Source organism: Dreissena polymorpha, chromosome 3, assembly GCF_020536995.1.
Source record: "Dreissena polymorpha isolate Duluth1 chromosome 3, UMN_Dpol_1.0, whole genome shotgun sequence".
Classification (NCBI taxonomy): Eukaryota; Metazoa; Mollusca; class Bivalvia; order Myida; family Dreissenidae; genus Dreissena; species Dreissena polymorpha.
Window position 1 is genome coordinate 41,397,896 of NC_068357.1, and position 26,850 is coordinate 41,424,745.

General features: G+C 37.7%; 1 protein-coding gene across 2 annotated transcripts in view; it reads right to left on the minus strand.

Moving 5' to 3' along the window:
- The window catches only part of LOC127873806 (E3 ubiquitin-protein ligase UBR2-like), a 103,196-nt gene that overhangs the window by 34,776 nt on the left and 41,570 nt on the right, over positions 1-26,850 (minus strand). For both annotated transcript variants that reach the window (XM_052417798.1, XM_052417797.1), the window contains exons 24-32: positions 26,309-26,433; positions 16,625-16,677; positions 14,006-14,111; positions 9,776-9,979; positions 9,088-9,211; positions 8,445-8,542; positions 7,812-8,062; positions 6,849-7,004; positions 3,230-3,370 (exon numbers count right to left, since the gene is read on the minus strand). In XM_052417798.1, the coding sequence (XP_052273758.1) occupies positions 3,230-3,370; positions 6,849-7,004; positions 7,812-8,062; positions 8,445-8,542; positions 9,088-9,211; positions 9,776-9,979; positions 14,006-14,111; positions 16,625-16,677; positions 26,309-26,433 (1,258 nt within the window). The remainder of the gene's footprint in view (positions 1-3,229; positions 3,371-6,848; positions 7,005-7,811; positions 8,063-8,444; positions 8,543-9,087; positions 9,212-9,775; positions 9,980-14,005; positions 14,112-16,624; positions 16,678-26,308; positions 26,434-26,850) is intronic.

Consider the following 26,850-nt stretch of genomic DNA (forward strand, 5'->3'; position numbering starts at 1 on the left):
CCAGCCCGCCAGCCAGCCAGCCAGCCCGCCAGCCAGCCAGCCCGCCCGCATTCGCCAATCTAATAACCAGTTTTTTCCTTCGGAAAACCTGGTTAAAAAGGTACAAGCAATATTATCGCAAGTGTGGCAATAAAAGTATGATCACAAGTGCAGTGATCAAGTAAAAGTATTATCGCAACTGTGAAAAAGTGTGATCACAAGTGTAGTGATCAATGTCCGATTAAGTATGTAAAAGGTACAAGTAAAAGTATATGATCACAAGTGTAGTGATCTAGTAAAAGTGTTATTGCAAGTGCGAAAAAAGTGTGATCAAAAGTGAAGTGATCAATGTCCAATTAAGTATGTTAAAGGTACAAGCAAAAGTATTATCGCATCACAAGTGTAGTGATCAAGTAAAAGTATTTTCTTAAGTGCGAACAAAGTGTGATCACAAGTGTAGTGATCAGGTAAAAGTATTAGTGTATCATTAAAAGTGTCATGTAAAAGTTTGATATTGCAAATGTAGCAATTATCATGTAAAAGTGTGATCCAATGGTCAAGCGATTGGTAGAACTAGGTTTAGCCCAGAAATGTATATGGTTCTTCCTAGTTCGGTCGCTTGATGAGCAATAGCATTTTTTACTTTGGGCACGCGGTGTTGCTACTATAACGATGTTACTTCACGTTTTGTAATTTTAACGTGTGCTCATCCACCTCCGGTAGGCATATTTTCAAAGTAACAGGTTTCTACGAGTGAGTAGCCGATCTTTCGGGGCTCGTGGTTACCACCGGCTGCTTTTTCTTTGTGTAACGCTGCAGCCTTTTATATCCCACTTTTTACTCGTATAATATACTAAAGAGATCTGTTAGTGAGTACTTTGTGCATTCAATTACATTTTTTGTTATGTTTATTGGGAGGCAAAATATATTGGAATCGGGTCATTAAACTAGTGAACTGGAGTAATGTGTTGTTTTATTGTTGCAGTCGTAAAATAAATACTAAAATCTGTATAAGAATATTTGCATTTTAATTTCATGAAATATTCACACAATTGGAAATAACTAGGGATGGAAATGAACATTCAAAATCTGTCAGTTTATTGAAAATAATTAAAGACTTTAAACAATAGCTGTCACCATAGGATGACTTATGCCCCCTATAAAGGCTTGATAGAAGTTATGAGCTTTATTCAAAACCTAAACACAAAGTTCAAGGTCAAGGTCACAGGGGTCAAAATGAGTGTGCGTATGGAAAGGCCTTGTCCATATACACATACATGCCAAATATGAAATTGTTATCTGAAGCGACATAGAAGTTATGAGCATTTTTCGAAACCTAAACGCAAAGTGTGATGGACAGACAGACAGTCCAATCATTATATGCCCTCCTTCGGGGGCATAAAAAATGAACAACTGAATTTTGTACAACTGCACAAAAAAAGAGTAAGATTTGTTTTTAGATGTCTGTGGTGTGTTTTGATATTTTCTTATACAGCAGATTGTGAGTATTTAGAAGTCAGTTTGCATCCAGCCGAAGGATTGTGGCAAAGTCGATGAGAGTTATAATGACGCAACAAATTATTTCCCCGTGTTTATCCTTTAATCGAATTGTGTGTCAACAATTAGTCGGAATGATCAAAAGCAAATAATCTGACATGCTTAGGGGCTTATTGCTCTGTACTTTCATCTGGGTGATTTTGTGAAAAAATGTGTATACTTCTTTCATCAAACTGAACAAGTTCTGTTTTTAATACATAGCGTTTCAACTTTCAAATGGCAATCGTTTTCAAATAGCTTTTACAGAACTCATTTCTGTGTATGTTTGGTACAGGCAATTTCGCATTCATTTATTTAGAGAATAACACAAGTGAACAAAGTTACCATGAAATCACTAAGAATGCATTTTAGTTAAAATGCAAATAGTAGGGGATTTATAGCAATAATGATACAATTACCACCACGGCAGTCACTGATCATCAGACTATGTATTTGATCAGCAAAAAAAAAAAAGAATGGTAAAACTAAAACTAGTAGAAAATAGCCATTGAAACAAATTTTCATTTTTATGACATAAACTCACAAATCTTCATCTTTTCAAATTGGACATTAAGCATATAAGAATCGCAGAGTACCATTTTTTTATTTTCAAAGGATTTAAGTTTTCAAATTGGAACAAGGGCTGTTTGTAAAACATGCATGCCCCCCATATGGGCTGTCAGTTGTAGTGGCAGCCATTGTGTGAATGCGTAAGCATTCTTGAGTTATCATCCGGAAACCATTTTACTCTTTCGAGTCACTGTGACCTTAACCTTTGACCTAGTGACCTGAAAATCAATAGGGGTCATCTGCCAGTCATGATCAATGTCCCTATGAAGTTTCATGATCCTAGACGTAAGCATTGTACTGTTTCAAGTCACTGTGATCTTGACCTTTGACCTAGTGACCTGAAAATCAATAGGGGTTATCTGTCAGTCATGATCAATGAACCTATGAAGTTTAATGATCCTAGGCGTAAGTATTGTTGAGTCATCATCTGGAAACCATTTTACTATTTGGAGTCACTGTGACCTTGACCTTTGACCTAGTGACCTGAAAATCAATAGGGGTCATCTGCCAGTCATTATCAATGTACCTATGAAGTTTCATGAACCTAGGCATAAGCGTTCTTGAGTTATCTTCCGGAAACCATCTGGTGGGGACGGAGACCCCACGACACCAGTACATAATATAATCTGCAAATGTGGCCTAAACTGCATCCAAGAACGAGTCACTGTGACCTTGACCTTTGACCTAGTGACCTCAAAATTAATAGGGGTCATCTGCCAGTCATGATCAATGTACCTATGAAGTTTCATGATCCTAGGCGTAAGCGTTCTTGAGTTATCATCTGCAAACCATCTGGTGGGGACGGAGACCCCACGACACCAGTACATAATATAATCTGCAAATGTGGTCCTAAATTGCATCCAAGAGAGTCACTGTGACCTTGACCTTTGACCTCAAAATCAATAGGGGTCATCTGCCAGTCATGATCTATGTACCTAAGAAGTTTCATGATCCTAGGCGTAAGCGTTCTTTAGATATCATCCGGAAACCATCTGGTGGACGGACGGACATACGGATGGACGGACATGTGCAAAACAATATATCCCCTCTTCTTCCAAGGGGGGCATAAAAATATAGCTAAATGCAACACAAATGGTGTCGTAAAACCTCCCCACCAACCCCTCCCCAAGCTCTTCCTATTTACCTCTGCCAGCAGCCAGCATGCATCATGTGACCACAGGAGCTGGTGTGGGTGCCTGTGGGCAGGTCTGACCGCATGAACAGCGGGTCAAAAAGATCACCGTTTAGAAGGGCATTGCCGTGGTGAAGGGAGAGAACTGTTGATCTGAAATATAGAATTTTTTTCATTGAAACTTCAGATCAGAACACTATTTAATCAAAATAAAAATCTTGAAGAAAATCCCAGCATATCAAAATGTTCTTTAAGTGTGATACTTAACCATATCCCGCTCAGATGCAATGTGTAAATGGCTATTTGCAACCAGCATATCAAAGCGCTGAAGGCACTGAAGATGTTCGCTATTGCATAATTTAACACGCAATTCATTTTTCAAAATCAATCGCAAGTTTGAAATGAACACACGCCATTCAACTTTAAAAAGTGTGTGTCATAGCGCACGGGTCGAGTTTTGTGTGCACTTTTTATCATCCTTATTATTTCATAGAAATAACTAAGACAAAATAAAAACAGCATGCTTTTTTGGAAGTTCTGAAAGCAAAGAAAGTATGATGAAAATGGTAATGAGAACTTAATATAAAGAAAATTTGCAGTCACCATCATATTAAAGGAATATTTTTTCTAATATCAAATGACTATCTCACCAAGAATATAAATTCATAATGAAAGTTCCGTGTACAAAACTTTTGATTTTTGACACCATATACAAATTCAAAATATACAATAATCTTCGTATCTTGTATATGGAGGAATAAAAGTATATAAACATTGCTGTTTATGCTTTACTTGTTACCCGAGCAGTTCACACGGTGTCAACAACGCTAACATAAACATAGGTATAGAGCACTAATGCGCTTTTAGGCGAAGCTGTTTCAGTTTTCATCTTAGTGACTTTAACATAACGCCAACAGACACGCATGAATATTTTCGAATATTTAATAAGCTGATTCGAGATACAACCTCTGAATTTTTGCTACATCACTGCGTATGTGCTCAATTCAAAGGATGTAGCACTGTTCAGTGTAAGGAATTCCGGACTACTCTCTGTATGCTCAAACGACACAAATTGTGGCCCTGTTACAATTACGCGTTACAATCCATCTCGCAGAATTTCAATTTCGCCTCCAAGATGAGAAAACAATCATTAGCGAAATAGTATAGTGTCACGATAAGAGAAATTCGTTTAATTATCATACCACAATGTTTGCCGTACTTGGTCAGCACGTCTGGAAATCATTCCTTAATGCGTCGATAGGCTGCCATTATTAACAAGTTTGCTATTTTGAATTCAATTTTGTATCAAAAAGCATTGTTTTTAAATGTGGGATTTTCAATTCGCAATGAGATTTGTAATGACCCTCGTCATGCGAAAATGGGTCTTATTCCATATGCGCCCATCATATAAATAGCCCACTCAGCTATCCCTCCTTCTGGTAAGGAGACACATAACATATTGAGTGATTTTAAAGCGAACAGCGTCGCCTATGGCCTGACTGCGCAAGAGCACATGTTGGATTTAACAAACGCTTGCCGAAACGCATAAGACCCATTTTCGCATGACGGCGCTATTGGCGTGTGATTTAAATGTGACGAAAGAAAACTGCGTTTAAATCAAATATAAACATACGATATATTTCGATAATGAAGAAAGATACTCATAACAAGGCATATGAGGACACATATGAAGTGCTCTCCCGTAGTATATTTTGTATTTACTCACACTAATGTGTGGTTTGACAATGCTAACACACATTTCATGCGGTGAATATGCATCTTACAAGTGAAAAACACAACACAATAGTTTAACTTTTGTTTAATTGTATTCAATTATTTAGAAAAGTAAATTGCTAACTTTATTTCAAAGTCGGCGTATACGCCGACTACATTTTTAAAATTGTTATAAATATATTTAATATAATATATTTAGTTGTTTTCAGTTTTAGCGATTATAAAGCATTTTCGAGGTTGCCTATAGTATGCCTGAGTAATTGATGAACTCATATCCAACTGTCAATGTATTGAGAACTGTGAATATAAACAAGCTAAACCTTCTACTAAGCTTCTACTATTGCGTTGCTAGCACCCGTAAATACAAAAGATCGCCGCTATGAGTTGAGAACCAAGAACGCTTTCCAGAAATACCCGATGTAGTAGCTTCAACGAGGTTATGAAACAGGTCATTCGAATTATTATTATAAATTATTTGTTATATTCGGGTTAAGCGATTATGATTTTTTTTAGTCTATCGTATCGCTGAAGTTATTGTTGAACTTATGTTCAACGTTTTATAAATTGAGAATATAAATAAGCGTCAACTTTTTCCCAAATCTCTCAATTTACGACCTGTACTACGTCATTGAGTTGTATGTGAGAGCGTAACCTATTGCGTTGTTATCGCCCGTAAACTTTCCTTTGTTTATCGACAGGCACATCTATTAATAGCCTCATATCATGAATGCCAAAACACCCGCGAAAAAGAACCACGTGACCAAATAGGACGCTAAACGCAAATACCATGCGACTACGACTTTAATTATGTAAGAACGCTCCGCAATTCCTCTGAATCCGGGGCCTTGTGATTGCTTTTACGTAAAGAATTGACCTCTAACTGAAGTAAACAAAGGAAACGCAGCACCTAATTGACCCATTCCTTCTATGTGCGAAGGCAGATTGAATTTTACTAATGTATGGTTTGCCTATTATAACACACATTATAATGCGGTAAATATGCGACTAAAAGTAAAAAACACTATAATTAAACTTTTGTTTTTAATTAAGTTATTTAGAAACCAAAATTCCAAACCTTATTTCAAAACAGCAAGACTACATTTTTTAGAGAATATTCTTGTTATATTTAAATGTTTTTTAACAGTTTCAGCGATAATGAATCATTTTTATGTTGTCTATCGTATCCCTGTTATAATTGTTGAACTCGTGGTCAACGTGTTATTAATTGAGACCTGTGAATATAAACAAGCGTAACCTTATACTAGTGCGTAATTCTCACCCGGACTCCCCTTTGTTTATCGCCAGCCTCAGATTTATGAATGAGATGAGCGAAAATACTACGTCACGCAGACGCAGCAGAAAGTGGACTATTTTAATCATTCATAAACAATCTCCTCCGCGACACGTGCAATACGATCATTGTTTTTTTTATTCTTTTCTATAAAACACCATTCGAAACTATTGCATTTAACACGATATTAATATAATGTTTCCATTTGTGAATAAACATAATTGGAGAACTCAAACCTCTTGCATAAATTATACAACTCTTTCTTCGCGCGTAGTGTAAGCGGGAATTGGGCTAATCATACCCAGGCCGTATCGACCTGAATTTTACATCAAGCACATTAGATGGTCGCTAAAGCGACCATCTAAAAACCGGAAAAACCTGAGCAACTGGCAGGCTGTTCATGGTTTATGCTGTTTGCTACTCATTAGTATCTTAGTGCTGGAAATGAAACCATCAAAACTTGAATCTATAAAGAAACATTTAGTTTCATTTTCTAAGGAACAACAAATGGGTCAAAATTTGCCTATGAGTGTTAAAGGGTTAAGCACTGACTGGCTCAATCTGTAAGCCATGAGGAGGCCTCAATGTAGACAGTTTGTGACTTACTTCTGTACGAATGCTGTCAGCACAATGGCCTTGGATGTGAGCGTTATCTCCTGTTCCTCCTGGCACAGGATACATGTAGCTAGCTGGGGAGGGGACAGGCTGGGCCGGGTCTGCTTGCAGCCCACAGCCACAGGGAAACTGCTACTACCTGCATCACTGTGGGGCATACACAAGTATCAACTTTGGCTTGTCTACTTGGTATGAGGATAATTACAGTTAAGTGAGTCCCTATACACTTTGAAAGGGTACCCACTGTACGACAAAAATCACTCTATATTACACTTGAGAATAACGGTCAATTGTCCAACAGCCAGTATATTTCACTCCGAATCCGAATATCGTGTTTGAATAAGAAGGCGATAAAAGGATTAGTGATTGTCTGTTCGAGAAAAATGAACATTGAATTGCAACTTTTAACAAACTAGATTAACAAGATTTTGGCGTCATTTTATTTGAATCAGAACGATACAGTTATACTGTACTTTTGGTTTATGATAGCGAATCAACTTTGATATTTGTTCGGACGTGCGTCAATGACACGTCGGGGTATTGTAACAACGTAGCAATACTACCAACTGACCAACCATCTAAAAAGTGGTGATCCGAGAATAGCGGTCACTTGTCGACAACGGTTACTTTGGCCATTTCCCTTGACTGACCGCTGTTTTCAGTTTTGACTGTACTGTCAAATAATTCTATGATTCACAAGAACATTTGGCTTCAACTTACAGATGACAACAAGCTGAGCAGTATATACACACAAAGGTATCTAATATTCAGGTCTAGAGTAGAACAAACGCATGTTCTTGAATTCGACAAGTCACCAGAAGTAGTCTCACAGTTGTCAAACAATGACATTTCCTTACAAATCAATCAACTATCTGATCTCCATATCCGTCAAACCCTAGGCCACAATTGATTGCTTAGTGTTCTCCAACAATCACATTCATATCAATCACCTACCTGATATCCATATCAGACCCAATCCTAGGGAACAGTTCAGTGCTGGTGTTCTCAAACAGCTCTGAGTTTTCTTTTATGAAGTTTTTCTGCATGGCAGACATCTGGGCCATGATTTTCATACGGCGTTTTTCCGCAGCCACCTGCTTCTTTCTCCTCGCAGCCTCAGCTTTGACATCCCTTGGTGCGACCATCGCGTTCTCCTTCTCCATAGCAACAGGCTCATTCTTCATTTGGCGTACTTCTGTTATGGTCTGTGACATAGGGATTTTACTGTTTATTGTTGTTTCTATCTTTTTGTTTAAGTTTATGATGTGTAAGAAATTCTTTACACTAAAACACTGAATTAACTTTAAAAACAAAACACAAACTCTCAACATAACCTCCATAGAATTTTATCAGTATGTACTAATAATTTAAGTCGAACGTAAGCACACTAAATCATACATAAGACATCAAAAACACAGATATTTTAAGGCTGAAAATGAAGAGGTTGTTTACCTTTAACACTGTACTACTTGCATTCCATGAACAATTAGTACAAGCAAACAAAACTCCTATACAACTTTGTAATAATGAAATTTCTATGCAGCATGATGAACCCACATGATAACAAATCAAAAGGCATTCAGCTACCTTTACTGTCCATATGACTAGATCTCTGATGCTGTCATGGGTGATGTTATTACTGCTCATGATCTTCTCCAAGAGTGTCTGGATGCTGCGACCTGGCTCTGTAAATGTACAAGCATGTTTTGAAATGACACAATAGTTACGTTGTTGATCAACATCTTGTATATAAACATTTAAATACAACGTAAAAGATTATGGTATACATTAACATGAAAAGTCAATGGTAAAAGATGTATAGCATCAACCAAATAAATATTTTGAAAGGAACCTGTTCGGGCAAATTTATGATTTTCTGAATTTACCTCATAAATTCTAAAAAAAAATAAAAAAAATTATTGTGTATAACAAGGAGTAAATAAGAAATTTGGACATTGAAATATACTTAAAATATCATTAGTAAGTTATCATCTGTTGAAAATAATAAAATAAGTTACACCATGGAAAATGTGAAAGTTTCTATTGTTTTTGGTATAAAAATTTTGATTTGCTGAACAAACGCTTTACACAAAATACATGTGCAATTCAATTCTGAATCAGATCTTGTGTTTTGTTAACGTGACCATTAATATTCGGATACGTATTCAGGATTTGTTCTCATCCTGATATAAACTGAACAATACCATCAAATACTAGAATCATGCCCTACCTTTCTTTGCTTTGCTGTGTAAGCTGGAGGGTGTGCATATTCTAGTGAGGAAGTCAAACTGTCTGTTGCCTTCTTCTATTGCACGCTTTTGTTCATGAAGCCCCATTCCAATCAAATGCAGCACCTTAAACAGTTCAATATTCATGTACATCAATACAAAGAGAATATGACACAATGATCAGAAGTTTAATTAAGAAGAATATAAAAGAAACTATTTTTTGTAACAATTAACCAAAATCAGTTTCTTTGCTAATTTGCATCGATTATTTTTGTTTTTTTAAGCCTTAACTTACAATCAGCCCATTTTGAAGTTGTCCAATTGTTATTACATGCAAAACGATCCAGAATTTGGTCACAGTTTATTCATATGAAGTTTCTATCACAAATTGCACAAACATCTATGAAATCTTGTATTTATCAAAATTATTTTAATCTGTATTAATTATCAATAAAAAAAACTCTCATTTCGATGATAATGGTTAGTAAACGACTTGGGACAACATAATTGTTTAATTACTACAATTCCTGAAACATTGCAAAAATGATTTATCAAACATTATTTCAGCAAAACTACTTATACAGAATTACAAACTATCTTCAAAATGATTTTGTCAGTCAAAATATTGAACACATTTTATTAGACACAACCACCATACATTGTAAAGCAGCCCATTTGACCAGCACTCACCCGTTCAAGTTGAGTCTCTGACAGCGACCTTGACCTGACCTCTGCCGCCCTAGCAAGCACGAGCTCTATCACGTAGATCATGATATCACACTGAAGGAGGCCCATCACGGGGAGAAACATCGGTCGAAACTTGGGGGGAACCGGCGGGGGCAAGGCCTGTAGCTGGTTGTTTTCTTTCCTTCTCTTCACCTGCATCTCTTCCGACTGGAAAATAATGGACCTCCAGTAAGTGTTGAATTTGTGATGAAAAGTAGTGATATACCTTACAACATGACAATATCATTTAGTTTGTTTTAATTTAAATTTGATAACATGCAACATAAATAAATTATTTATTTTGAATTGTATTCCAAATGTTTCCATAACAATTTGTATGATGCAATTTTTAAAACAATGTTAAGTTATTTACAAACATTAAGAAAATAATGTTTACAATTACATGAACAGGGTTGAATTTCTTTTTCCCCTATATCAGAAACTGGTAGCCTTTTGGTAAAATGTTAAAAAGTCACGCCTGTTGTCACAAATATAATAAATATTATTGTTATTTAAAAAATGACAGTGCCACCGATGAGCTTGGGACACAGGCTTTGTGCATAACAAGTTCACAGAATGAAAATGTAAGCGGTTCATTTGATATTTGCCAGCTGATGAAGTTATAGTATTCTACGGTGGCATAGAGGTGACATTCACTTTTCTTTTTTTAAATTGCTTTCCTCTTTTTTCTATCTGGTGGCCACAAGTTAGCTATGTCGTGGTCATGAGATAGAAAAAAGAGGAGTGCAAAACTAAATAGAAGCGGCGTACAATTAAAAAAAGCAGTGCTTCTCATTTTTTAAATTGCTCTCCTCTTTTTTCTATCTCGTGGCCACGAGTTAGCTATGTCGTGGCCACGAGATAGAAAAAAGAGGAGTGCATAACTAAATAAAAGCGGCGTACAATTAAAAAAAGAGCAGTGCATTAAATAAAGGCAGAGTGCATTAAACAAAAGAGGAGAGAGTTTTCGCTATCTCGAGATCCCGAGTTAGTTAATAGCCAATCAAATTATGCGTAACATGTGTAAATATTCTGTATGCATATATATAGCTGGTCAAAGCAGGCAAGGCTCTGATATAACATAACATACTACTATTAGTACTACTATTACTACTACTACTACTGCTGCTGTTGTTGTTGTTGTTGCTGCTGTTACTTCTACTACTACTACTACTACTACTACTACTACTACTTCTACTACTACTACTTCTACTACACTACTACTACTACTACTACTACTACTACTACTACTACTACTACTACTACTACTACTACTACTACTACTACTACTACTACCACTACTACTACTACTACGACAACTACTACTACTTCTTCTACTACTACTACTACTACTACTACAAATACCACTTTGACGACGACGACCGACCGATGGACAACGACCGACGGACGACCGATGTTTGGACGAGGGACGACCGCCGGATGGACGGATGACCGGAGGATGGACGACCACTGGATGGACGACCGACGGACCAGAGGACGGATGATGGACAACAGTTTGACGACCGACAGACAACCGGACGAGGACCGACCGACGAAGACGACTACCACTACTACTGCTACTGCTGCTGCTACTGCTACTACTACTAGCAACAGCGGCAGTAGCAGTAGTAATAGTAGGAGGAGGAGAAGGAGGAGGAGCAGTAACAGCAGTAGCGTTAGTAGTTATAATAGAAGTAGTAGTGGTAGTAGTAGTAGTAGCAGCAGCAGCAGTAGCAGTAGTAGTAGTAGTAGTACTCATAGTACTAGTAGTAGTTGTTGTTGTTGTAATAGTAGTAGAAGTAGTAGTAGTAGCAGAAGTAGTAGTAGTAGCAGAAGTAGTAGTAGTAGTAGTAGTAGTAGTAGTAGTAGTAGTAGTAGCAGTAGTAGTAGTAGTAGTAGCTGCAGCAACAACAGAACTAGTAGTAGTAGTAGTAGTAATAGTAGTACTAATAGTAGTATGTTATGTTATATCAAAGCCTTGCTTTTGGGACGTTTTCATTGGCTGATTAATTTGAGGGAACAAGATAGTATTTGATTGGCTGACTAACTCGTGGCCAGGAGTTAGCTAAGTCGGGATCTCGAGATAGCGAAAATTATCTGCTCTTTTGTTGAATGCACTCTGCCTTTATTTAATGCACCACTCTTTTATTAATTGCATGCCGCTTTTATTTAGTTTTGCACTCCTCTTTTTTCTATCTCATGGCCACGATATAGCTAACTCGTTGCCACGAGATAGAAAAAAGAGGAGAACAATTTAAAAAAAGAGAAGTTAATGTCACCTCTATGCCACCGTAGTATACATTAGCTATATCATCCCCATATGAGAAATGACTACAATTTGACCTTGACATTTGAGCTAGGAACAAAAGCATCGCCGTAACACAATATTATAAATTGTCGAACATTTGAGGAAGCTGATTTTGATTTAACCCTTAACCACTTATATACGTATTTTGATGTGTTTGTAGTCCCTTTGAAAGTTACATTTAATTTAAAGCCTTTCTTACTAGACCAAAGTTTAAAAGGTTTCAGTTTAAACGCTTTGATACTGATGATAATATGTCAGAGTTTGTGACACATTTAAAGTAATTATCGCTAATTAAATGACCACTAATTAGTACATTGTACTAATGTTTGTGCATCCATGACTGGTAAGTAAAATTGTCTCACAATTAGTATTAAATTTGCATTTTTATTGCATGAAACAGGTGAAATTGACAATAACAATGTGTATTAATAGCAATTAGCGTCTGCAGGCATAACGCATGAGCGGGTGACAACGTCAATTGATCTTAATTGCTGATTAAGTGTTAAAAACATCATTAAGCTGGCAAGTGTTTTTATAAATAGGCGATAAAAGGATTAGTGATCGGCTTCAAAGGCAAAACATACACTGATTTGCAACATTTGCAACATTTCTAACAAATTTTAGGCATTTATGAAAGAGAATTTGTACATGTAAAAAGCTGAAATTGAACATGATTTTTTCAATTTCCAGGGCAGAAGCTAACGCCACTTGTTTTCAGTTTTTAGTGTGGAGTGAATTGCTTTGATTGTTGCGAGTGAGAATGATTGTGTGTGTTTTGAAGTTTTTTGCGTGATAAGTTATCTAGTTTTTTGTGCATGATGCGCTATGTTTTTTTGATAAAGAATGAATGCATGTTTGTATTATGTATGAGGTTGTTGAATAAAAATGCTTTTTGTGTGATGTTTGTGTGATGTTTGCGTATGAATAAAATTTAATAAAATGTTTGGGTCTTTTTCTTTGAATGAGAACGGTACAGTTACACTGTACTTTCGGTTTATGAAAGCAAATCCGCGTTTTAGACTTGTTCAGACGTGACAAGCTTTATACACTGAATGAAAGAGATGCATGAGTAAACAATTATACTAGCGTTGATAAAGTCATTGATTTATTTTATGACTGCAACGATAACGATAAAACAACGCATAAGTTCAGTTGACTAGTTTAATGACATGATTGCAATATATTTTGCCTCCCAATAATATCACAAAAATGAAATTGAATGTACACGTATAAAGTATTCACTAACAGATCTATATAATATATTATGCAAGTAAGAGAGTGGGATATAATGGCCGCAGCATTAACCAGAAACAGCGGTTGGTAACCACGAGCCCCGAAAGATTGGATGATTTACTCGTGGAAGCTGGCTGCAAGAAAATTATGCCTACCGGAGGTGGACAAGCACACATTGAATTACTGATGTGAAGTAACGACGCTATACTAGCAACACTGCCTACCCAAATAAAAATGCTCTTGCTCATCAAGCGACCGGGCCAGGAGAAACCATTTACTTGATTGGGCTAGACCTAGTTGATTTAGTTTAACAATATAAAATTAAATCAATCTACATGTATAAGATATTATTCTGTATTAATCTATGTAAATTAATTATGTTATTATGCTTAGTTATCGGCAATTTGCCTTTGTTTTACACTGTATGTAAACAACTGGTTAGGGGAACGACGTAGCAATACTACCAACTGACTAACCATCTTAAAATTGTGATCCAAAAACAACGGTCACCCGTGGACAACTGTCACTTTGGTGATTTCCCTTGATTGACCGCTGTTCTCAGGTTTGACTGTAGTCATTTTCACTAAGCTTCTAAGTGGGCAATGCATACATACACAATTATCAAACCGCCGTTGTGTTTGCATAGCACTCACCTTAGATTTATCTCCCTTGGTATAATGGTAGAAGTACGGGTTATAGTAGGCGTAGAACTCTGGCTTCAACTCATAGCGGCCCTTCCCTGTGGCAGGACTCAACTTCCTAATAACACAACAGATGAGATATTTATAAATCATGTATTCTAATTCCACAAAGTCGTCAATATGAGCAGAAGTGAAGACATTCTTATGATTATTATTTCCTTCCAAATAGCATTCATATCAACTTAAATGATCCTAGGTCTGTCCTTTTCTATATTTATGATAAAATGAAATGGGATAGGAAAAGACTGACCCACTACCTAACTGGTGGAAATCAATTTACCCCCACTTGGGCATAATAAAGTACATCATGAGGATTTCAGAGGTTTAGTACAGTACATTTGTCTGTAAAAAATTAAAGACATCATGAAATTGCTTCTGTCAGGAACAACACCCAAGTATTTTAATGCAGAAGAATTGTATGATTTTACTTAATATATTTTAGTTACGGGCATAGTATTGTGTTTTTTTTTCTTGTTTGATTTTTTTTTGTATTTTGATTGATGATTTTTAATACTTATATGATAATTACTCTTAAGTATTCAGACACTCTTAAGTTTCAGGACACCCATATTTAATCAAAAAAATAAAATAAAAATGTGACTTATTTTGGTTACAACCAGTTTTCGCCCCAATAATTAATGACTTTGATAAGTTACATTTGATACTAAATATACTCATATGTCTTACTGGTTGTGTTTTACAATGATAATGGTCATAAGAACTTTGTAGATTAATACAGAAAGTCACAGGCCCATAGCATTAGTTTTATTTGTATAGGCAATTGTTTTATTTGACAGTGTTTTAAAGTGTTTTAAGTGTTTTTTTTTGCAGTTGAAATAATCATACCGGTAATAAAGAACTGATAAGTGCTGCTTAAAAGATAAAAAAAAATTGTTGAGTAATATTTCAAGAGCATGTAAATTTGAGCCTGTCACAATGAACTGACTGTTTTTTATAATAAGCATATTAATAGTAAGCCATACATGCCATAATTTTTCAGACCAATTCCGGGACATTGAGTTAATTTGTCCGGGACTTTTGCCGATTTTCCGGGACATGTATAAAATGTAGCGATATTTATAGACATATGCATTTTTGGTACGTTTTTTTGTTGTTTCACATCGTTAATTGCAAAAGTTCGAAAGCCTATCCGAAATACACTTGATCTATTAACGTCAAATTAAACATTACTACTTCCGTTACTAGATACAAGCCACGTGTTTTCAGTGTAAGCGTTCTAAACATAGATGGTGACGTCACTGCGTTATTGCTATTAAGACCAGTGTGGAAAGCGTAGTTGTGATTCACCCATAGTTGTTGATACGCTTTTATTCATTTATAACATTTATATAATAAAAAATACAATACAGTACCGTTAGATCGTCAACTCAAATCAATTCACAATACATACAACCAATCACAATAAGACATTAATAAACCTAGTGAGGATGACGTTTTTATATGCTTATTTTTTTTACTCAACTTCTTTGTCGGTTAAACGTGCGAACATGAACTGTTTTTAATTTTTTTACTCAGCGATGTTGGACTTCAGATGTGTGAACAACTATCGTTTGCCCTTACGCAGCGGGAAATAATGACGTAGTAGATTAAAGTCAATTAACAACCACATTAAACAATGCCGCCTTTTCGGTTTGACCGCGAACGTGAGACAATCGATATGATAACAGGACCCCTGTTAATTGATCGATTTTGACACGTAGCGTAGTCTGCCTATTCGGGTAGGCATTGTCATGGAGACGCTGCAGATATACACAGATTCGAGGTGCAGTTAAGCCTAAGATAAGGTACATGTATATATGGATTTTGTAAATTCCGGGACATTTGACAGATTTCCGGGACAGCGGGACAAGTTCTTCATTTCCGGGACTGTCCCGGACAATCCGGGACGTATGGCATGTATGAGTAAGCGCCATCACATAATTTAGTAATCTAAGACTATAAGGTCCAGCTCAAATTGTTAAGTCCAAAAAATAGGTATCAATAGTATGCCACCATGTTTCAAGCTGTTAAATACAAGAAAAACAATGATATCTTGGTACTCAGTGGTCAAATATCATCCTTGGAGTACCTTTCTACAGAACAAAATCAAACATTTGATACTATTTTTAATTTGCAAATATATCTTTAAGAAATTTATACCTAACAGAGTGGTTTTTCTATGCACACTATATGATCCATCATCAACATCTGGCAATTGACACAATATACAAGGCATATACAAACGTCAATACGATCCCTTGATTGTCAGGAATTCTACATTTTTAGACACAGACATGAGGGAATATTTTTGTCCATCTTAAATTTGGACAAAAGTTTGTATTATTTTAAAGTGTCTTAAACTTGCAAGTATTGTATACTGCATAACAGTAGTTAAATGTGTGTAGGGAAATACACAGTTCTGCTGTGTGGTTCCCTATCCTCTCAGATTAACACATTAGTAGTCCGATACCAGAATTCTTAACTAATGGCCTTTCATTTGTGATAAGCAACAATTTTCATACATTATTTATTCAAGAGCCTACGAGCAATCTGTCTAAGATCTCTACTTACTTGAATGTGGCCACATCCTTTACTACATTCTCCAGACCTGTCTCATGATTGGTCTGAAATCGAAGAATCATTAAATTAAATAGAATTGTACAAAAGAACAGCAAGACATGTAAATCTTAGGAAAGATCTAGAACGAAACAGTAGGGTGTTGTGCCCTGCTTCTATTTGCTTCTTGAAATATATTGTTACTGAGCATTTCTCGGTATCTGGATGTATCAAAAAGGTATTTTCACTTTCAAATACCTTGATTACTCTCTATAGTATTACATTCATTTAAGATTTTTTTTTAAATATTCATAAAATACAACTTTATGGGGTAAATTTTAATTTTAATGCTGTACAATCTAACTTGGAGTTTTCATTCATAACCAGAGCGCACTCATAAACTTGAATGACTTATACACCTGCATCTCTTTGTCAGCTATGTTCATGGACAAATAACTGAGGAGTGTCATGATAAGCCAGAATATCTTGCACGTCTACACTTCATGGTGATAGCATATTTTAAGTTTCAATTTGAGCACTCTACAAAATTTGTATACAGATTTACTGCCTAACAAACACAGGGACTTCAAAATATGTATCCCGGGAATGCAGGTACAAATAAAGCTGACCCATTTATAATCCTTTTAAAATCATACACTGCATCAACCATTATTATTTAAATCAAGCTATCATTGGTTGATATAAAGGACCAGCGTTGTTTGTACCAAGGGATTAGTGTTGTTTTTTAAACTCGAGCGAGTTCTGGGATCAGTCTACGAAAACCCTCTAAAACAAATTTTTCTAAAATAAAATTCATTTTAATTATTTAATACTGCTACCTGCTATCCCTAGCTATACCTTTTCAAGGTGGGTTAGCTACTCCAGAAATCTTCAAGTGCCGGAATTCGGCCACCTCTCCTACTAAAAGCAGATCAGGTTAAACATAGTATAATGTAACCCAACCGGAAATCAAGAACCGTAACTCATCTTCCTTTTCAAATTAATTATGAAAATATAAAACGATGAGCGGGTTTGGGAGGTGGGACTTACCGATAGCAGGTAAGTATTTAATAATTAAAATGAATTTTATTTTAGAAAATTTGTTTTAATATCATAAATACATACCTGCTATCCCAAGCTGATTTTGTAGCTGTGGCGGGAGGTTCTCGTTATATTTTCCCATCACAGCAAAAAACAATAATCAGGTTTTTCAGCCAGAGATAGTTGAAATGTGTCCTCATACAATCTTCGTTAGTACAGTATTGTACTTAGTTTCTGGATAGCACCAGTACATTACGCCATGGAAGAAACTACTGTTTGAGCAACCACCAGAGGACCCAACAAATATAAATTGTCCTGTTGACACTCAAGAGAACGAAGATAGAATGAGGAAAAGGTGGTCGGATTCCTCCAGAAAGCAGCTTGAAGCACTTCAGAATGTGGAACATTATTAATTAACGCCCACAAAGCCGAAAGAGCTCTTAATTCATGTGGTCTAATCTTAAACAGGAATAAATCCCTAGATGACAGAGAAGAGTAAGCCTTCCTTATGGTCGAGGCTACCCATCGAGAAATATAAGCCGCAGACACATCCCCCCCCTTTTAACCGAATGAAAAGTCTCTTACGAGAACCTCGAATAGACTTTACTCTTTTAAGATAGAATTCTAACGCCCTGACAGGGCAAAGAAGTCTATCATCATCTTCATGTCCACAAGTATTAGAAAGACTTGGAACTTTGAAGGGTTTAGAAGCCATAGAGGGGAGTTGATTCTTAGCAAGGAATCCTGGCTGACATACAGGGTTTTCCCTTCCTTGTATTTGAACAGGCCAAATAAAAATTTGAACCGGCCAAGCAAGGCACTCCTGCTAGGGGGGTCCGGGGGCATGCCCCCCCGAAAAATTTTGAAAATCTAGACGCAAAATGGTGCATTTTGGGGGGGTTTGGACAGAAATTTTAGAGATGAAAATTACTTGTTTTTTTGTGTATCACTTATGGAGTTTTTCTAATTTTTTAAAAAATTTGTGAGGGGAGTGCCAAATAATTATACTGTGCATAGTGTGCGATGAATTTTGAAACAAGTCAATAACTAAGCTACTGGTTATGCCAAAGCCAGTTCATGAGTTCTTTGACAAAGCTTGGTGGAATGAACTGTTGATAAAGAACCATATCATTGAAAAACATCTGTAATTTCTTTCATGCATTTTCATCGAGATTTTCATCAATACAAACCTTTCTGACGTTTTGAAGGCGCTGTCACACTAAAAAAATCTCTCAGGGTTCGTTTCATTTTGAGAAAACCATGTGGTTACGATTTTTGTAGTTATTTGCGTACTCAAAATAATCAGCCAATGAGAAGCGCCGTTTTGTAGTTATTTGCGTACTCAAAATAATCAGCCAATGAGAAGCGCCGTTATAAATTATACTTGTTCGGTAAAACGTACACACGGAAGTATAAAGAACATAAACAAAACGATGTTAAATCGATGTTTTCGCTTGTTTAATTTCGTCTTTTCTTAACTTTAACAATTACATCGATCAAAGTTGCAAAACCTCTCATTATTTTTTTTTGTTACCAGCATTTGAACCGGCCAGAAAATCGATTGAACCGGTCAATTTGGCCGGCGGCCGGTTCTTAGGGAAAACTCTGACATAACAACGTTACAGATCCATCTGAAGAATCAAAACAAAGATGACCATCCTCGATAGAAAGAGCATGAATTTCACTTCTCCTTTTGGCTGAAGCCATAGTAAGAAGGAAAACTGTCTTCCAAGTTAGGAACTGTAAAAAAGCTTGATCTAGAGGTTTATATGGAACCTTAGTAAGAGAATCAAGAACGCAAGCCAAATCCCATTTAGGTGCAAGTGTACGAGAAACAGGACGTTTGAGTTCCATAGCTCGAATAAGTTCAGAAATTGCTGGATCAGCACATACTTGTGATAACTACGTTAAAGCCAAAGTATGCGAAATCATAGATCTGTATCCTTTGATGGAGCTAAGAGGAAGTTTCTTATCATCAAAAAGATAGATGAGAAAATCTGCTACACGTCTAGTAGAGGGATTAAGGCGATCAATCTTCCTTCGAATACACCAATTAGAGAAGTGTTTCCAGCGAGCATCATAGACTGCTCTGGCAGACTTCCTCCTTGCCAAAGCAACGAGGGTTGAAGCCCTGAAAATCGTTTACTCTGCAGAGATTGTCTGATAATGGCCAAACGTGTAAGTGGAACATTGCTGAATCAGCATGTAGTCTTCCTCTTTGAGACAGATCTGACCTCTAAGGGAGTAGCCTGGGATAATCGTACAGGAGACTGAGAAAATCGTTGAACTAAGCTCTCCTGGGCCACCAAGGAGCAATCAGGAGTATGCGACACGCACTCACCCTGATTTTCGCCAATATTTGGGGAATCAGAATGGGTGGGGGATAGGCGTCCAGTTGGTCCCAATCGAACGAAAGCGCATCTACTGCCCACGCTGCTGGATCGTACACTGGACTGACATACAGTGGAAGCCTGTGGTTGTGTCTGGTCGCAAATAGATCGACCAGAGGATAACCGAAAATGTGAAAGATCTGATTGGTCACTTCTTGATGAAGTGTCCACTCTGATGGTAGTAACTGGTGTTTGCGAGACAACCCATCTGCCAGAGGTTGAGGCGACCTGGAATGTATTTGGCCAAAAGAGAAATATTGAGCGTCTTGCAGAAAACAAGTAATTCCTTGGTTTCCAGATACAGGGAGTGAGAATGTGTTCCCCCCTGTGCCTGGATGTAAGTCAAAACTGACGTGTTGTCTGTTGACACCATTACACACGAGTCTCGAAGACGTGACTGGAAATGAGATATTGCTAGAAAAACTGCTTGCATTTCTAGATTGTTGATATGTAGCTGTGACTCCTGATGAGACCACGACCCTGAAATTATCAGACTGAGTGGTTCCAGATGAGCACTTCACCCTTCCTTGCTCGCATCCGTAATTAGGAATAAAGAAGGTTGTGGAGGAAGAAGGGGTACTCCTGCCAAGAGATTGTCCTCATCTAGCCACCACTGAAGATGGGGTACTAATTCTGGACAAATTGGAATCTTTGTAAACAGATTGTCCGGAGACCATTTCTGAGAGGTTATGCTGAAGAAGACGAAGGAACAGACGTCCCAACTGCACAAAGTCTGCTACTGAGCTCAGGATACCGTTGAGAGAGAGGAATTCTTGAGCTGTTATATGAGATTGGGACAAAACCCATTTGACTTTCAGCAAAAGGTCTGATATACGTTGACGTGAAACTCTGACCCGATTGACAGGAGTAAAAAAGTTCATTCCCACGAAAGTGAAATCTTGAGAAGGAATGAGATCAGACTTGTCGGCATTTAGGAGGAGTCCCAAGGATAGGAGTTCCTTCCAAGAGAATTCTAGGTGACGTAGAAGCAATTGACGATCGAGCTGGTGTAACAGCCAGTCATTGATATATTGGAGAAGAAGGATACCCTGCAACCGGAGTCGTGCTCCGACCGCAGCCATTAGCTTGGTAAAGACTAGTGGAGCTGTTGCCAATCCAAATGGCATTGCTCAGAACTGGTAGACCTGGTCTTGAAAGGCGAATCGCAGGTACTTCGGGTAGTTGGGAACCATTTTTCTTTTGAACAAGAAAAAGACGACTGTAAAATCCTGGAGAATATGGATCTTGTACCCTTTCTACCGCCTGTTTTTCCAGAAGAACACGAATGGACTCTGGAATATGAGGATGCAGAGATACCAGTTCTATGGGGACACGTGTAAGAGGAGGTCTGTTCTCGAATTGAGAAGTCAGGCCTTTTGTAACAAGAGAATGAACCCAAGCGTCCGAGGTTATTTGAAGCCATCGATTTGAAAAATGTACATGTCTGGCTCCTACTGATATTTCCGTCATCGGTGGAGATGGTGGTAGAAAGGGTTGTTTCCTAGGGCTGATAAGAAGGAGGCCCGCCCCTGCAGACAGGAGGTTTGGAATTCCTCTTATCTAGCTGAGGTTTGTTCTTTTTAGCAGGGTTCCTAACAAAGGACCTTTGAGAAAAAGATGGTCTGTTACTTTGAGTAGATCTATTAGAACCTGACTGAGGATTCCAAGAAGGTTTTTTAGAGAAAAGATTAGTCCTCTTATCCTTCTTAACTACTGGACCTGCCAGTGGTCTAGAAGCTGGTCGCTTAAAGGCCCCTTGGCGTTGTCCAGAGTTATTTCTTGTAAGAGAAGCATGAAGTTGATCATCTTTATCAGCTGTGAGTGCTTCTTGTATCTTTCCACTCCGACATTAAAGAAGCAGCATTATGTGAAAGGTTGAATGTCGTTGGGATAAATGTATCAATAAATCCCGAAGTTCATCCGGAACAGAATCTGACCAATCACAAACAAGGCGCAAGATAGTTGCTAGCATTAAGTCTATTTGGTTAGATAGAGCTAATGCTCTTCTCTCTCTTCCTTTCCATTGTTCTAAGATGGAATAAGAAACCGAAAACGATGTTGAAGTACTAGGTATGGTAAGCAACAGTTTATTCATGTCAGGATCTTGAATAGGTAATTTAGAGAAATCTAAACCAGAATTCGGATCAGGTACTGGAGGCTTAAAGCTTTGAGTACGTTCCTGAGTTTTTGATTCGGAGAAATCTTTAGGTACTCTCCATATCTCTCCTCATTAAGGAATCGTTTTATTGATTGATTCCAACGACTAAAACACAGATAAAACTGAAGCACCAATCGGAAGAAGTGTATCAAGGCGGGAACTCGCCTTAGTAACCCTGTTAGGATCAAATGTACGAACCAACTGCTCAGTGACCGAGATGGTCGAATTAGCAGACACCTCCACAGGTCGTTAACAATACTCTTCGCCAAGAGTCTGGAACATAAGCTCGTACAACTGATGAATGGGTGCTAAATACTGATCAGTATCATTATCTGCATTCGATTCATGCTCACTATCAACAACGCCAGAGGTGTGCAAAGAATCCATTGAAACTTTGGTAGGAATGATAGGAGGATTATCTTGCACCAAATGATGATTCTCCGGTAACGAAGAATGACTTCAAAGTCAACACACTGATAATTAAAACCGGAAATAGACGGTGAATTATCAGAAGTGACAGGTACATAATTTCCAAAGGAATCTTGAACCCATGTGTCATGCATAGACGGAGTAGCAGCCGGCGGTTTCCAACTAGAATAGTAGTAGATACCCTCGGTGCAGACAAAACAGCCATTGTGGTGAGATAAACACCCGAATTGAAGGGCTGTGAAATCGGATCAGTCACTGCAACATGTGCTGACATCACACTGGAAACTGGTGTATAGGGTATGGAGACATTACAATCAGAAAAAGGATATAAATGTGACCGGTCATGAAAGTCGGAACGACAATGCTTCCGTGAAGCTTGTCTACAACCTTTATTCCTGTGATGCCGAGATCTAGAACGGCTACGACGCCGAGAGCTAGAACGGCTACGACGGGAACAACGTCTCCTCGAGTATCGTTTCCCTGATGATCGAGATGATCTATCATGATCATAACGATGACGGGAATGAGGACTGCTCGATGAATAAGAGCGTGTCCGACGTCTACCTCTATAATCGGAACTAGTTGACGATGAATGTGCATTCGACAACGAAGAAGTGGAATAATCCGATGAAGAAGAACGTCTGTTTCAGATCGCTGACCGGTGACTGGCAACAGGTTAATGATCAGTGCATGTTGACCGGTCGGTAGTATTGACCGGTGACCGGTAGTACTGACCAGTGACCGGACCGGTCATCAGTAACAGATGACCAGTGACTGGTGGGTCAGATCGGTCATCAGTAACAGATGACCGGTGCCCAGTGGGTCGGACCGGTCATCAATATAAGATGACCGGTGAGCGGTTGGTCGGACCAGTGACCGGACTGGTCTCCGTTGACCGGTGGGTCTGACCGGTGACCGGACCGGTCTCCGTTGACCGGTGGGTCAGACCGGTGACCGGTCTGGTCTCCGTTTACCGGTGCATTGGACCGGTGACCGGACCGGTCCCCGATGACCGGTTGTTGCCCGGACTGGTCCCCGGTGACGTAACGGTCATCACATGACCAGTGTTGTCACCCGATAATGACCGTATGGCGGGTGCGAATTGGTCTGGCATTGGTCGATGTCCTTGACCAATGCCATTAGGCAAAGACCGGCTGACGGTTGTCGCCATAAGGTCTGATGTTGATCGACTTTCCGATGGTAAAGTACGATCGCCATCTTGCCTGATACCAGGTGACTGATGCTGCAATTGATCATCTGACGTCTGTAAAGTCACCGGGCAAAAACCATCTGTTGATGGCACATCTGGTCGTTTCCTGCTCAAAAAGGTTCTGCAACATATTGCTTTCTGCTAAATGTCGTCGTCCCATGAACTACAAATAGAACATTTATGGTCAACTGTACACGAAGTGCATGATAAACAAGTGTCGTGGTTATCCCACAACGCTTTTAAATGACCACAAACGCCAAACAAATTGTAAACTCATTCAAATTTCTTAATTAGAAAATAGGAAAGAATTTACGCAAGAAACAATATTTAGTGACAATTATGATGAATAAAACCGTTAAATACAGTATATAAACTGTACAAAATATAGTCAATACTTTTTTACTAACCCACGAAAAGCTTGTGCATAAGTGCACGAGCCCGTAAAAATACCCGGCAAAATCTTAAAATAACAATATTTACAACGAAATTTAAAGAGAAAAGATTTCTGAATAGAGCAGAAATGACAAATTATGTAATTTATCAAATCGGAAACCCAAAACACCACCCAGAAATGAAAGAAAACACCAAATTCCACAAGAGCAGAAAAATGGCGGTCTGTCTCGGTGTTCTCCAGAAAAGGAAGATGAGTTACGGTTCTTGATTTCCGGTTGGGTTACATTATACTATGTTTAACCTGACCTGTTTTCAGTAGGAGAGGTGGCCGAATTCCGGCACTTGAAGATTTCTGGAGTAGCTAACCCACCTTGAAAAGGTATAGCTAGGGATAGCAGGTATGTATTTATGATATTAAAACTCTGTGTGAGAATAATAAAAGGCAACCGTACATTCGCTGCCATAAGTCGACCTAAAAAGCTCCCAAAATCCTCCTTAAAAGTCAACTCGACTTATGGGTGTGGTACTAAATTATTATTTTTTTCCATATTTCTGGGTCGTTTCTTTTTTTAAGTAAAAAATCTCAGGAGCGGAGGTATGATATCAATGGTTACGGTAAGGCCGACTAGTCTTTTACTTAAATGTCCGCAGATAACAAAATACTCATGTTTACATTGGTTTTTAATTCATTAATCTTTGTAATAAGTCCAAATAAAAACTTGTTAAAATAACTTCGTAAATATTAAACATTTGTGACATACGGTAAAGTGGCCAAAATTATACATAGCAATTAGTTGTATTAACACATCGACCGTTGTCAACTAAGAACAATATAGATAAATCGAGCAGCTGACACTTGCACCCATTTAAAGTTAATCCGTGTAAATACAAACTGTCAACAGGTGCAGATGTCTTAATGCCACCAATTATCGCTTCTCAGCCTTTTGGCTAAGATCAACGTGTAAAGTGTAGTGTTGGCATCCTTTTCATCATTTGTCTTTATTGTGTCACGCCTAAAGTAGTTATCCGATGATATGCACAACGGTTCTGCTGCAAACGACTTCTGACAAATCAAAAATAATTACTTGATCGTTTGATACGCCCTTAACCCATAGTTATTGTTCAACTTCACACAGTATATTTTTTGATTGGATGAATGTGTGGTTTTGTCGACTTATTCACAAATGACCCACAATTAACAGTACAATTACTGTTTCAATAATTACTCAACTAAACGACCGTAACGATAAAAATATGGCGGATTTGATTTGAAATTAATTTAGAGGAAATATCAAATTATTTCGATATAATTGTGTTAAACAATACCAAAGAAACTTTTAACCGAAATCAACAGAATTCAATGTTCTCTGCGCTACAAAGTTTGTATAAAAAATCAATACACGCACGCTTTCCATGCGTATACCATGACCTTGTACGTTGCCGCATAATTTCCGCGCTCTTTTGTCAGGAAATATACATGATGACTATATTGGAAGCATTTGTAAACGTCGTGTTAACATTTAAAAAATCGGAAGTGTGTTTCGGATTACAAATTAGTATTCTCATTTGGGAATTTAACGGAACATTATACTTGTGTTATATATGGTAGTTTCATTTTGATTTGTGAAATAAATATATATGCTCTAAATAATGAATGATGTTATTATGCTTTTGAACAATAAAATATATTTTTCATGATAATAAATTATTTAAATGTTGAATGTTTTGTTCTATATACTTATTATTAGTATCCCAAAAATTGTCAACTGCAGGTACAAAAGCCCCCAGAACCATGACTTAAACATGTCCGAGATATTGAGGAAACTTACCCCCCCTACTTATAGCAGAGTTAAGGCAAAAAACCAAGTTTTTATAGCCACATTATACCTCTCGACTTATGGCCGAGCTAGACTTATGGCCGCAAATGTACGGCATGTGTAGGCTAAAGAGAGATATCATTCTGAAAGAAACAATAGCCTCATGCAGTTAGTAAGACTTTCAACCTTTCTCACTACCGTACATATACATACACTCACTACCGTACATATACATACACTCACTACCATACAAATACATACATCTTCAGGCAGTGCCTTAGCTAGCTCGCTGTGGGCAAGGGGGGAGATGCAGAGCTGGTGGATTACCTCCCTTCTCACAATGTCCTCCTTGCTTACCTCCCCTACACCCGCAATAAAACGCTCACCTGGCAGGAAGAAAATAGGAAATGTAAAGGGATTCAGTTTTAAGAAGAAAGTTAGCCTACCGAGTTTGAAAATGAGTGAATAAAAGGATTAGAAAATTTCTTCAATTCATAACCACTAAAAACAGAAAGCTTAACATGTAAAACAATGAGAATAATAGCCTACCACATTCCCTCAGTTGTGATTGCAAACAATATTAATATCTACAAATAAATCATTTATCAGCAAATATCTTCAATTCACTCATTTGAAGAGTGTTCTGGGAAAATTGTGCTTAATGCATGTGCATCAAGTTTTTCTCAGCTTAGCCTGTGCAGTCCTTGCAAGCTAGTCAGTGCCACACTTTCTGCCTTTACATAATTTTGCATTCAAAGGGAGTCACTTCTAAACACACAAAAAAACAAAATCAAGTTTAGGCA